This window comes from Tupaia chinensis, unplaced genomic scaffold (assembly GCF_000334495.1).
Source record: "Tupaia chinensis unplaced genomic scaffold, TupChi_1.0 Scaffold148012_1, whole genome shotgun sequence".
Taxonomy (NCBI): domain Eukaryota; kingdom Metazoa; phylum Chordata; class Mammalia; order Scandentia; family Tupaiidae; genus Tupaia; species Tupaia belangeri.
Window position 1 is genome coordinate 2,864,833 of NW_006207862.1, and position 13,470 is coordinate 2,878,302.

Consider the following 13,470-nt stretch of genomic DNA (forward strand, 5'->3'; position numbering starts at 1 on the left):
CCCGAGGCCGCACGGCCACTGCCACCGGAGGCTGGGGTTCCCGGCTGACTCGGCTCGCGGGCCGGGCCCGCAGGCCGGGCTCCTCCTCTGGCCCCGCCCCGCCGGCGCCGGCCCCGGCCGGCACTTCCCGGTTTGCACACTCCCTCTCCTTCTGTGTTCTCGGGCGTTTCTGTGCTCCCCGCCCAGCTCTGGACTGGGGCCACCACTTACCCGTTTCACAGGTGGAGAAAAGGAGGCCCTGAGCCTTCACTGCCCACGCTTGCAGTCGAGCGCACGGTGAGGCCAGCTCTCCTGGCTGCTCGGTCCCGCGGGCCCCACGGTCTCAGCCCTCCCTTTGCTGCCCCAGATTCCTGCAGAGGACACCCTCCACATGCAGCCCCCACCCCTCCAGGATGCCGCCCAGGAGTTGGAGCGGAACTCATGCCCCGGCTGAACTGGCCTCCCGGGCTTGGTGGGTGTTTACAGGAGACTGAGACCCTGACTGGAAACACCGGGGCCACAGTCAGCAATTGCATCTGGCTCTTACCCTGTGACCTCAGCCCCCTGCAGCTAACATAGCAGGGTGTGCTCAGTCCTGGTTCAGAGCACATGTCCAGACGGCCGGGAGGGCCTGACGTTCTGTAACCATCCATAGCAGGTGCTTGCAGCGGCCAGCCCAGGGCTGCCAGGTGCCACAGTCCCCTCCGTGCTGTGGCCAGGTTCTCAGAGCATTCCCGCTGCTTGCCCTGGTCTCTCATCTTATAATCAGCGTCCTAAACAAAACTCTCTGGGCACCCAGATTTAGGGAAGGGGGCTCCTCAGAGTTGCTGTTCCTCGATGAGCCCCAAGCCAGCACCTTATCTACCTCTTTGTTTTTCTCCCAACACCTGGCACAGGTAAATTTATAAAGCAATGTAGTGTTCAGTGGTCAGGGCCAGGGCCCTGAGCCAGACCCATTAACGAGCTCCTACAGCAGGCAAGTTTGGGGAACAGCACCCTAATTGTCAGCTGTCTAGTCCTGGAGAAGCTCTCAGCTTCACACAAGGAAGCTGAGGGAGAATGGTAAAATGACTAAACCTCTTTGAAACCCAGGGTCTGCTAGGACTACTGGAGGTGACCAAGATTCTTGGCTTGGCCAGACTTCAGGTTTCTGCATCTTCTGCAAGGCCCATCACAGTTGGTTTTTGTTTTGTTTTGTTTTGAGAGAGGTTTTTGCTATAGGGCGCATGAGCTCGCCAGACAGACAGAGAGAGACATAGAGACAGAAAGCGAGAAATCACCCCCCAGGGGGGATGGTCACGCCGCAATCCCTTCTCCTCCATTCTCCTCTCGGGATCTTGGGCATGCACGCACACGCGCCCTGCGTGAGTTTAAGCCACTGGGTCCAAGACTTGAACCGTGGTCAACTACATGGGAGTCCAGCGACATAGCCATTATGCTAACTGCTGGTCCCAAGGCCCATCACAGTTTTAGCAAGAGCACTAAGTTGGTTTAGTGAAAACCTCCACTCCTGGCTATCTGAATATTCTGGGTATCTGATCCGGTTCCTCATCCTCCCCTACCCCCCAGACAATGTCTGACTGCCCTGGCCTGCCCTCTGTGACAATCCTGGTAGGTCAGTAGAGACAGAGTGTCCCCTCCCCTGATGTTTCCTCCTAGTCGTTTTCCACCCACCAGCTGCTCCTGTCCCTTGCCTGGATTCTCTCTGTCCCTGCTATATTTGAAGTTGAGCCTGGCTCTTTCCCCACGTGCAAGGCCTCATTGCAATGTCTGCATGCCTGTCTCGATGGTCCTGAATCTGCCTTGCCATGCGTCAACAAGTGTCGATGAGTTGTTTTTGTTTTTGTTTTTGAGAGGTTTTTGCTATAGGGCACGTGTGCTCGCCAGGAAGACAGATTAAGTGAGGCAATAGATGCAAGCTCTCACTGCAAATTCCTCCACTTTCAAGGAAGAGTCTCTTCTCCCGAAAGGTGGTAGTTTGTTGGGGGGGGGTGTTCTCAGACCTTCATTTTAGCCTCTTTACATTTCAAAAACAATTCTGTAATATAAAAAGCGTTTTCATGAACATTCTCTCACTCGAGGACCACAACCCAGCGAAACAGGACTGTCCCCATGAGAAACGTGAGCTCGGAGAGGTGAAGAGTCTTCCTAGGCACACAGCTGGGAATGGCAGAGTGGCAGACCCAGAGGCAAGACTTTCTTCATGCCACATTGCAGTCAGGAAGGTGAAGCTGGGGAGGGAGGGGACAACATGGGTGACTAAAGTCCCTGGGGCTAGTGAGGCAGCAAATCAGGGCAGCTGCTGCTCCAGCCCCCAGCCCCCAGCCCCCCGTGCCATCTCTTTGGCCCTACACTGTGCTATCTGGCGGCGTGTCCTTCATGCGAAGTCCCGAGGTGTATAGTCGTGTTTAGCTTAGCCATGGAGAACGCACGTGCATGTGACTGAGCGACACAGTCACAGGACACGTGCTGACACAGTCAGAGGCAGCAGGAGCCCTCCTCCAGAGTGCTGGCTGGGGGGCTTTAGGAGGAGCAGGTGGCTAGGGCTGTGTTTAGAAAGGGCTTGGCCACGACTCTGTCATTAAGGCAGAAGGACCTGGAAGACACAGGTGGCTAGCATGTCCCCTAAGCTGCTTCAGGATGAGTGTGGGCCCTTCTCTTCCCCAGGCTGGAGGCCACATCAATGACAAGGTTTACAAAAAGAATGTTTCCTCACAGATGATCAGAAGAAAGGGAAACAGGGCCCAGAAGGGGCATAGAGAGGGGACCGAGTGCAGGTGGGTTCTGCAAGGTGGGCGTGACAGCAGGCACTTCGGGGTCAGGACTGGGAGCTTGGTGTGGGCAGGCCCCATGATTGCTGGCTCCCATACCCTCACTGGACGTGTCCTGGGCAGACCACAAAGGCCCCTTTCAATAGGTGCTGTAGGGGAAGGAAAAGACTTTTCTCTAGCCTCTATGAGTTCTGAGATGGAAAGGCTGCCCAAAAGAAAAGACAGAGTAACAGGAGAAAAGCTGCAGAAGATTAATAACAAGTATATTCTGAGAACTGAGCACATCTCAAAAACATGGCTTTGAGTTCAGGCTGAAAAATCATCTTCAGGGACTAGCAGGTGACGTAGTAGTTACATCACTGGGCTCCCACATAGTTGACCATGGTTCAAGACCTGGACCCAGTGGCTTAAAACTCATGCCAGGCTTGTGTGCGTGTGTGCTCAAAATCCCGAGAGGAGAATGGAGGAGAAGGGATTGCGCTGTTGGCCATTCCCCTTGTGTGGGGGAGGAGGGATGTCTTGCTTTCTGTCTCTGTCTCTCTGGTGAGTGCACACGGCCAATAGCAAAAATCTCTCTCTAAAAAAACAAAAACAAAAACAAACCAACAACAAAACAAACCATCTTCAACTGAAACAAAGGGAGAAGGGTGTGGGGATTCCTGGTTATGAGGAAATGGCCAGGAAACGCTTGATAAGCAAGTCTGCAATCTTGGTTAAGGCCCTCTCCACTGGAGAGGCTGTGACTCCAAGTCATCCCTCTAGTCCTAGCACAGAGAGGGGGCCCTTACTTACTTACTTATTTATTTATTTTTTGCCATAGGGCATGTGCACTCACCGGAGAAAGACTTACTGAGACAGACAGAGGGGAGGAAAGAAATCACTGCCGTGGGGATGGCCACCCTGCAATCCCTTCTCCTTCTGTTTCCTCTTGGTATTTTGGGCATGCACGCCCACGTGACCGGCTTGATGTTCAAGCCACCAGGTTCAGAACTCCAACCATGGTCAGTCAGGCAATGCTTTAACCAGCATACTATCTGCTGACCCCAGGAGGCCCCTACAAATGGAGATTTTCTTGATCAAAGTACATCTCTCCTACAAGAGGGTAACTTTTACTTTCATTTTCAGAACTTTTCCTGTGTCTGCAGTTTCTCAAAACAAGCAGCTCAAATCTTCCTACAGAGAGGTGTATTTTGGGGCAATGTGTTCTGGTCTGCTTCAGCCACAATGTGAGGCAGTGTGTCCTGAACCCCCTCAGTGCCTAGGAGTGGAGTGGCCCCCCTTTCTGCCTTGAGGGTCCCCGCTGTGTATCTGAGAGGAGCTGGGGTGCGTGGGTCATTGGGTCAGGGTGGAGCTGATGGCGGTGACCACCCACGTGCGAGTACTGTCAGAGAATGTCAGTGGAGACGTTTGTGAGTGGTGAAGATGCCTTTACTCCCAAACACACTCCCGGAAGAAAAAGAGCAGGAGGAAGAAGATAAGACAGAGGGGAGGGAGGGGGAGAGGAAGGGAAGGAAGTCAGAGGGATGGAGGAGGAAGGAAACGCCCCCGGGCTGGTGTGTCACAGCTCACAGCTCGCAGTCCTCAGCAGAAGCAGCGGGTCCCTCCTGGGCTGGGCAGTGTGCTGAAGGGTCCTGGGCGTGGGGCAGAGCCACCTGGCTGTTGGCGCTCCTGGCCCGAGGAACAGGGGTGTGATGTCAGGACTGGTGGGGAGTCCCATACGAAGGACCCCTGGCTCGATGGCCAGAACAGGGCTCTGGCGTCCAACAGACTGGGCCTGATTCTGTTTGTGTGTCTCTAGGAAGTCAAGCCGCAGTGTCCTCCTCTGTGAAGGATGTGATAACACCAACCCTGTGGACCTCTGTGTCACAGAGTAGGTCCCCGATAAACATACTGACTGTCGTTAATCTTAGAGGTGAGCCACGAGGACCCTATGCTTCCCTTCTGCCTCTGCCACTGCCGCCCACCACAGGGGAACCATCACATTTCACCCCCCATGCAGCATCGTGAGAAGATTCTATTGTCAGCCCCGTGCTTCTGAGGAAACTGGGGCACAGAGAGGTTAGCACCTTGCTCGGGGTCGCACAGCTAGTAACCATCAGAGCCAAGATTCAGACTGTCACCTTTCTGCCTCCAGAGCTCATCCAGGGGTCCAGTGAAAGTGGTTAGGGTAGATGGGGTCACACATGCTCCATCTTTCAACATTGGAGCCCTTCAAACTCCCTTCTTTTCCCCTAACCGAGAGACTGCTAATCTGCAAGGATTAAACAATTGGAAAGAGCCTGAGTATTTTGCACAGGCAGTTTTAATCACCCCCTGCACCTCCAGCCCCAGCGCAGAAGTCAGCTTGGTGAATGGGAGGACGCCTTGCATGGGGTTCATGGACTGATGCTGCCATCTTGTGGCACTGCTCTGTCACTGCATGTGCTCTCAGGCAGGGATCATTCACTAGGATCTTTCTTTCCAGGGTTACCCGGTCCCTAAGATAGGTACACGGGTTCTGGAAGGTAGGATATCACCCATAACTGCACTAATTCTAATTTAATGCCCCACTCCAGCTCTAACCACTCCTCTTTGCCGTGTATTGGTTCAAAGGCTCCTTCTAGGAAAGCTTGGGACTTCCTGGAGACCAGCCCTTGATGCCCCTCCCAGCTCCCCTCTGTCCGTCAGGTATGACGTTCTGCCATCCTGAGGCAGCTTAGACCCCAGTGTCCATGCCTGTACAACATCCTTCAGTGCCCTAGCCTCCCGTGCCCCTTGTTTCTTTGGATTTGGTGGCCAGCCCTGGCTAGACAAACCTAAACCTGAGCGCAGGAGTCCGCTGGAGTCAGCGCAGGCCACGGGGTCCACTTGGCATCGGGTTATAGCCCCGGACGGTCCTCCTGGACTCCCCAGCAGTCCTGCCACATGCCCTGGCCCCCGCTCTCCACAGGCGAGGCCATCTTCGTCCTCTGCTCACCTCAAGCCCTGAACACAGCCCACCCTAAGTCAGCCTTGCCTCCCCACTCCTCCTTTACCGAGGAGACAGAAGCCGGCTGTCAGGGATCCCCCCATTTCTCTGCACCACCCCTACCCCACAGCACCTGTTTTGAGTTGCTCTCCTTCCTAAGGTGGTCCTCCTCTGACGCCTGATTCCCTTCCCCCCTTCCCACCTGCTCAGGAGCCTTCAAGGATCCATCAACTCTTCTTTCTGTGAGTTCAACCTCCCGCTCTCTTCCACATCCTTATTACTGTTTCTTTTTTTTTAAAAAAAACCTGACATCTTTTTATGGAAGTATAACCGACCTAGGGGTTAGTGAGCAGATCATAGTGTCGAGTCTATGAGCGATCACGATTAACACGTCCGAACCGCCTGCATCTAGATCAGGAAACTGAGCATCTCTCAGACTCCAGGAGCACCTGGAGGAGCTGAAGACTCCCAGGTGGGGTTCCACTAGCTTTATTCTGCATGAGGTTGCCCATGTTCCTTTTATCCATCATTTTAATTTTATCAGATGTCTTTATCTGTAAGGTGTGTTTCTTGTAAGTGGTATATACTTAAAAAAAAAAATAATTAGTGTATCTATGTATTTGTGAGATTTTTCAAGCCACCAGGTCTGGTACTCAAACCACGATTGGCCATGTGAGAATTCAGCACCTTAACCACCATGGCACCTGCTGGCCCCAAGTGGTATGTATGTACAGTTAAAATATATATTTAATTTTATTATTATTGTTTAATTTTCTGTAGGGTACATGTGCTCACCAGAGAGACACAGAGAGACAGACAAGGAGGGAAAGTGAGAAAGCAAGCCACGAGGTTCGGGTCTTGAACCATAGTCAGCTATGTGGGAGTCCAGCACCTTAACCACACCACCACCTGCCAAACCCTGGTATATACTTTAAAAAAAATTAATTCTATCCGTATCTTTTACTTAGAGCCTTTATTCACATTTAAGTAATTGGTGAACAAGTGTATTTGAGTTTAACCCGCCTACTTTTTCCCCCTAAGTGCATGGGGTCTGTGGTTCTCATTTTCTCCTTTGTTGTCTCTTTTGGAATCGAGCAACCTTAAAAATGATTTCGTTCTCATTTTTATATGTTAAATATCCACCAGGGATTGTATTCACCCACACGTGACCTACTGGACTCTAATATTAATTGGTACATTTCCCACTCTCCCAGGTGATGCAAGTTTCTTCAAAAACTTAAATTTCACTTATCTTGCCCCAACTTTTATGTTACTATTTTCATATAATTTAGTTCTACATTATAGGAAAATGCAAGAGACCTTACTTTTCTTTTTTATCCTTGATATTAGTTGCTATTTACTCAATCTTTATCTTTTCTGCTGTTCCTCATCCCTTCCTGCATTTTGTCCCTTCCTAGAATCATTTGTATGAGCCTAAAAAACTCCCAGTGGTATTTCTTTCAATGTCGGTCTGTTAGCAAGGGAGTCCTTCAGTTTCTGTTGGTCTGGATATTTTCAGGAAGTACAGACTTCTAGTTTGGTGGTTGTTTTCTTTTGGCACTTTAAAGATGTCATCTCATTGTGTTTCTCAATCCATGGCTTCTGGTAAGACACCAGATATCAATCTTATTTGTACTCCTTTGAGGTTGAAGTCAGGCTACTGGAGGGTGCCCACACGTGGGCCCTGTAACTTCCCACCTCCCCGGAAGATAAACACGGTCTGGGGGTCCCTAGGACAGAATCCAGCTTCCCAGACTTTCTCTGGTCTGGGGATTCAGCTCCTTCTTGGTTCGTCACGTAGATTTTTCAGCTGCCACCTGGTGGTGACTTTTATATTGTTCAACTCGCACTCTGGCTGACAGAGCCTGGGGTCTGATCCCCTCACAGCGCCCAAGGGGCTGCTAGAGTTCCAGGGAGCTGGTAGTGGCCTCTCTTTCACCCCAAAATGGGCCAGTTGTCTGGTCACTCTTTCTCCACCCGCACTTTCAGCCCCATATATTGGGTCATCGGAAAAGTCATGACGTATTTTTCTCTGCAAAAATGCATCAGGACTCTTTCAACGATCCAGGAGATTTTCAGGTCAACCAGACGCTGAGTGAGGACAGAGTTCTTGTCTGGGACTCTGGAATCCGTGTATCTGAGAAATGGTCTAGGTGTGTGAGGATTTCATTCCCATGTGAGGCGGGTAGGAGGGCCTCTTCCATTTTTATGGGGTGCAGAGCTGCTAGCTCCTAGACAGGTGAGGTCAATCAGGTCTCAACTTTCAGGGTCAAATTGATGTCAGCTGGGGTGAGGTTCGCGTCTGGGACTGCTCTGGCCTCTGTATAGTAGAAGTTGTGTGGAAGACGGCATAGTGTCGGTGAGGACAAGGGTAGGACAAGGGTTTCCAGTCCAGTGTGAGGCTGGAATCCGGTTCCTAAAGTAAGAGAAAGCTGGACCCTGAGCCCACTAGATGTCAGCCGGATGATCGGAATAAGGCTCACCTGGATGTTCGGACGTGCGGTTTCTAGTCTTTTTCTTGGTCCCATGTGTTGGTATGTCTAGTACTTTTTGACTGAATGCCAAACATTACAAATGAAAAGTTGCAGAGTTACCTAGCTTCCCGCCAGCAGCTGGATAAGGGACTAGGAGTGCTGGTTTTCTGTCTTCTTGAGGTGTGATATTTTTCCTGTTTGCTCTTACTCCTAGGCTGTAGCCCTCAAGGATCCTAGTTAAAAGCTTGGTTTTTTTACCAGGGCTCCTCCTTCCGGGTGGGCCCGCAACTTCCATTTTTGTCTCTCTGTTGCAGTGGGTGTCAAAGCTCTGCTTAACTTCTCCGCCACTTAGCTGCTACTTTCATTTGGCACTCACCGGGCAGAAACCAGCAAGCGGCTCGGGCAGGGTGGAGTCAGGGAAGAACAGAACACCCGACTCCTCTGAGCTTCCCTTCTCTCTGGTGCATTGGTTCTCACGTCTCCGTTTTAGTAGCACTGGAGTGGTCCTCCCAGACTCCCAGTTATCCTGGCTCATAATGCTGCTTTGCTATTAGCTTTAATACATTCTATCGGGGCCAGCAGGTGGCATGGTGGTTAAGGTGTTGGAATTCCCACATGGCTGACCATGGTTTGAGTCTTGGACCTGGTGGCTTGCTCTCTCTCGCTCTCTCTTTCTCTGACAAAACTCATGTGAAAATAAATAAATTAATTCTTTAAAAAAATTCTGTCTTTACACCCCAAGTTTATTGTCTGTCTTCCTTCACCAACATTAGAGTTGTGAAAGTCTTGTTTAGTGTAAGCAGGGTTGTATTGAGCGGAAACGGAACCTAGCTAACTGTCTGCACTGGCCCAGAAGCTCTGGAGTCCTGTCCTGACCCAGGGGGACAAGGTGATGGTTACCCTTGGGTCTGAGTTTCCCCGTCTGTAGAGCCAGGCGGAAATTCCTCATCCAGCTTTTCTCCAGCAGTGGTGGTAGTGGGGTTGATTCTGAAAATCAGGGAGGAGCTCGGTCTGAGTGTTTAGTGGATGCCCAAGGACATGCCAATGTCAGGAACAGTATAGACCGAGGAGGGGCTGTGCGGGCTGAGCGGGAGCACTGATCTGGGAGTCAGGAGAAGACTGGCCCTAGCCTGTGACTCACTGACCTTTTCCGGGCTACATGAAAAGAAAACATGTGGGACACACATGAAAGCGCTTTGTGATCTCAGGTGTCTGCAAATGCAAGCATGTTCCTTCTATCTTTGTCTGATGGGGCAAGTTTAGGCTACATAAATAGAAGTACTGAGCTCAGAATGAAGGAGGTGATAGTAATCATCCCTGCTGCTCCCATAATTCCTAGTCATGCTGATGGTGACAAAATGGAAAAGAACCAATACTTGTTGCCCTCTGACCGTTTACGTTGGGGTAGAGGCTGCCGTCCTCACTGTAGGAACATCCAAGTTTCCAGGAGTGTGCGTAACCGGCGTTTAAACCTGGGTCAGGCACATCGCAGACTGCTCCCTTAAACCTGCAGCTGAGCTGGGATGATGTGAGCACCCATTTCCTGAGTGTCCTTAGTGCCAAACCCTATGCTTTGTGCTGCCCAGACACGGGTGGCTTTACGCCTCCCACACCCTGTAAGGCGAGTACCGCCATGATTCCCCTGTGGCAGCTGAGGAAATGGAGGTGAGCCTTCAGCACCCTGAGGGAGCACGGAGGGCATGTGGATGCTGAGCCAAGCCACACGAGGGCCCAGCATTTAGCTCTAGGGCAGACCGTGAGAGCCGTTTTCAAGTCTCTGAAAGCTGGCGTGGAGTAGAAGGCTCAAATTTATTCTGTTGTCTCCCAAGGGTAAAGTCAGACCCTAAAGTGAAAATAAGTAAGCATTTAATAAGTGCCAGCTATTATTATTTTAAAATTTATAGGGCACATGTGTTCACTGGGAGAGAGAGGAGGAGAGAAAACATTCCCTAAAGGGGTGGCCATGCTGCAATCCCTTCTCCATTCTCCTCTCCGCATTTTGGGCATGCCCACGTATGCGCTGGGCGTGTTTTTCAAGCCACGTAGTTGGCTGTGTGGGATCCAGCTGTCTTAACCACTCTGCCTCTGCTGGCCTGCCAGCAATTATGATGACTATTAGGTAGTAATGAGCTCCCCCTCACTGGAAGTATTCAAGTGCAGACTAGGCAAACCTTTGGGCCCTGCTTCCGGCATCAGGTAGGCGGGGATTTGGAGCAGCTGAGGATACCCACTTTGGCTGTCCTTGAAGTCTGTGGAATGGGTCCTGGTGACCCCTGCACTCCTTAGCTGCAGAATGCCCGGCATGCCTGCCTTGGGTAATTGCAGTGTTTATGGGTGTGCATGCCGGGCCCCTGTCCCTGGGCACCTGCGAGTAGGGGAATAGTTGCGACTCAAGGGCCTGCTACAGCCAAGCCCTGCCAGCCACACCCTGCCCTGGGTTTCATCTGGCAGAGCAGAGACTTCTGGGGAGAGGACCAGCCTTGGTCTCCAGCCCATGGAGGGACTGCGCCGGGCACCATGGACTGTCAGATGCAGCCCGGGGAAAGCAGCACCCAGGCAGGGGCTCCTGGGATCCAGACAGCAAACTCCGAAACCAGCATAGCTCTGAGCCTGTACCTTTTCTCTTCTCCCCTACGTATCCTCTTCCAAACTCATCTCTGCTGGGAAGGCCCCCCTGAACGGGACCCCTCCAGGTACCCGAGTCCCCAGCCCATGATGGCGGTATGCGCCATGGTCTGTAGGCAAGCGTGCCCTGCCACTGTGCCTACCGAGGCCGCACGCTCCCGGAGGGCAGATGCAGGCGTTCCCTGGTCCTGGTAACTTTCAGGGGCAGACTAGCCCACTGGAGGTATCCAGGCCACAGCTGAGCCCCGGAGCCACAGGTCCCAGTCAGCTGGCAGGGCCGTAGGCTCCACATACTTCAGGGTGTGAAGAGGTTAGAAGTGTCATGGCCCAACGATCTGGGACACCCCGCTTACCAAGGGGAGACCAGCTTCGCATGGGGTTTTTCCGAGCCTTTAATGTGCTGACTGGGCACTGACTCTCCACGACTCTCACCGCAAACTGAGAGCACAGAATCCACTGGAGAGCAGGTGACAGACGCCAGGAAATGCTAGGCCCAGACTCAGCTCACGCACGGAGACCTGACGTCCACAGGGCGGAGCAGACCAGCGGAGAGAGGAAAAGGCGCCCCTTTCAAGACGCTCATCTGTGGGGAAGTTAACACCCACTTACTGTGGTGGTGTCATTGTTTTTGAAAAACCCGTTACTGCCACCTGCTGGCGATATCTCACAGAAAACACGAATCTCCGACGGTGCAGGTGGGAGAGAACTGGGTCCAAAATCTCTGACCCCACCTGCAGCGTTCCCTTTCCACCTGCACAGTACTCTCAGGTGCCGGGCGAGGGTTCGGAACCGCCTGCTTAGCCCGAGCCAGTGAGGACGTTCCTTTTTATCAACTCCTGCCCCATACCTAGCCCGGGGCACTTAACGACCAACTCCTGAGCAGATCCTGAGGATGCTTCTGCGCAGAAAGCACGGGCAGGTGGGCAGGGACGGGAGTCCAGACCCGGCATGGGCTCTGACTTGCCGTGTGACTGCAGGAGGCCCTGACACTACTCTGGGCCTGTTTCTCCTGTCACATGAGGCACTTGAGCCTGACCATTTCCAGGGCTCAGAGAGCCTCCATGGAACTTGGAGAAGTTGGTGACAGAAAGACAGCCAAGAAGACAGCAGGAAATACAACCTGAGTTTTTTCAATTAGACTAGGAAATATAATTTATTTCATAAAAATTAATTTTGTTACAATAGGAATGCTAAACGTTATTTACAGGTTGTAGTTTACAGAATAAACAGAGGTGGGTAGGGGGCCATCCCTGGAGTCCTGCACCACACCCCCAGCCCCTGCCCCTGGACATTTAACTATGTCCACGCCCCGGTGAGGGGTTCCAGCCCTTTGCCCCATGAGAGCTACACCCTGTACCCAGGCTCCTGGCCGCTTCCCTTCGGAGGCCTGCTAAGGGCCTGGCTCAGCTGCCAGGGGGCTGGGGGAAAGGGGGCAGTGGGCCCTGGGTGGTCTGGGATATGAGGGCCCTGCCCTGAGCCCTGGAGCCTGGGGCCCTGCGAGGGCGGGCAGAGGGAGAGGCACGTAGAAGACAGACTGACCCTGTGGGCTCAGGAGGGCAGGACACAGGCCCATGGCCTCGATGTCCAGGCCTGCCTGGGACGCAGAGGAGGGCTCACCCACAGGCAGCCGGGCCATGTGCGTGCGTCCACGGGGCTCCCTGACGTGCCCTTGGAGAAAAGCACAGGCACGCACGCACACACATACACGCACACACGCGCGATGAGAGACGTAAACACCGTGTGCGCCTGCACAACCTCGACGGCACCCAAGCAGCTGCTCTCACGGTATCCGGGCCCCGGGGGCTGCCTCTGCTCACCCACAGGCAGGTGGGCCATGTGCGTGCGTCCACGGGGCTCCCTGACGTGCCCTTGGAGAAAAGCACAGGCACGCACGCACACACATACACGCACACACGCGCGATGAGAGACGTAAACACCGTGTGCGCCTGCACAACCTCGACGGCACCCAAGCAGCTGCTCTCACGGTATCCGGGCCCCGGGGGCTGCCTCTCAGGTAGGAGGAAGAAAGACTTCTGACCCCACTCCCAAGGCAGGCAGCGAGGGCCCGCCAGACAGCGCCTGGCAGATGGGTGGAGTCGGCAGATCCTTTCTGGGCTTTTCTTACAAAGCTGGACAGTTGGAACCCTCCCAGGAGGCTCCAGCTACCAGTTCTGTGCTCCTGGCCACGGGACATGATTTCTAGAAGTCAGATTGGAAATGGCACCTGGGTGGTTGGCCGGGGCTCATCCAGCCACAGTTCCCATCCTGGAGGCAGTGCAAGCAGGCCCCGTGCAGGGGTGTGAACGAGAGCGGGTGTGGAGGCGGGCACAGCAAGTGTGGTCTGCCACCCACTAGACTTTCCTTCAGAGGCCTAGAAGACGGTGAGGAGAACCCGAAGGGTCTCAGGCGGCAGCTGTGGGGCCTTCTAGGTATAAACAGGGTAACGAGAGAAGGCAGTGACAGGCCGAAGGTCACACAGTCTAGGGCGGAACTGGAGCCTGAGTCCTGGTTTGGGACTCCCAGGCCGCATGTGGGCATGGCAGAGGCTGTGGTGGCAGCAACACGAGTCTGCCATGCACATGTGCCGGCTAGCCTGGGTGGCCCCAGCACAGCACAGCCACAGGACAGAGGCCGCACAGCGACCCGAGGCTGTGCCCACGGGGGGCAACTCGCT

The 13,470-nt window shown here is 53.4% G+C and overlaps 1 protein-coding gene across 1 annotated transcript in view; it reads right to left on the reverse strand.

Annotated features, from left to right (window-relative positions):
• SLC29A3 (solute carrier family 29 member 3) overlaps nucleotides 1-10,475 on the reverse strand; it is a 55,288-nt gene extending 44,813 nt beyond the window's left edge. The window contains exons 1-2 of the mRNA XM_027768921.1: nucleotides 10,343-10,475; nucleotides 9,072-9,158 (exon numbers count right to left, since the gene is read on the reverse strand). Coding sequence (XP_027624722.1) covers nucleotides 9,072-9,158; nucleotides 10,343-10,475 — 220 coding nt within the window. The remainder of the gene's footprint in view (nucleotides 1-9,071; nucleotides 9,159-10,342) is intronic.
• Nucleotides 10,476-13,470: the final 2,995 nt, after the last annotated feature.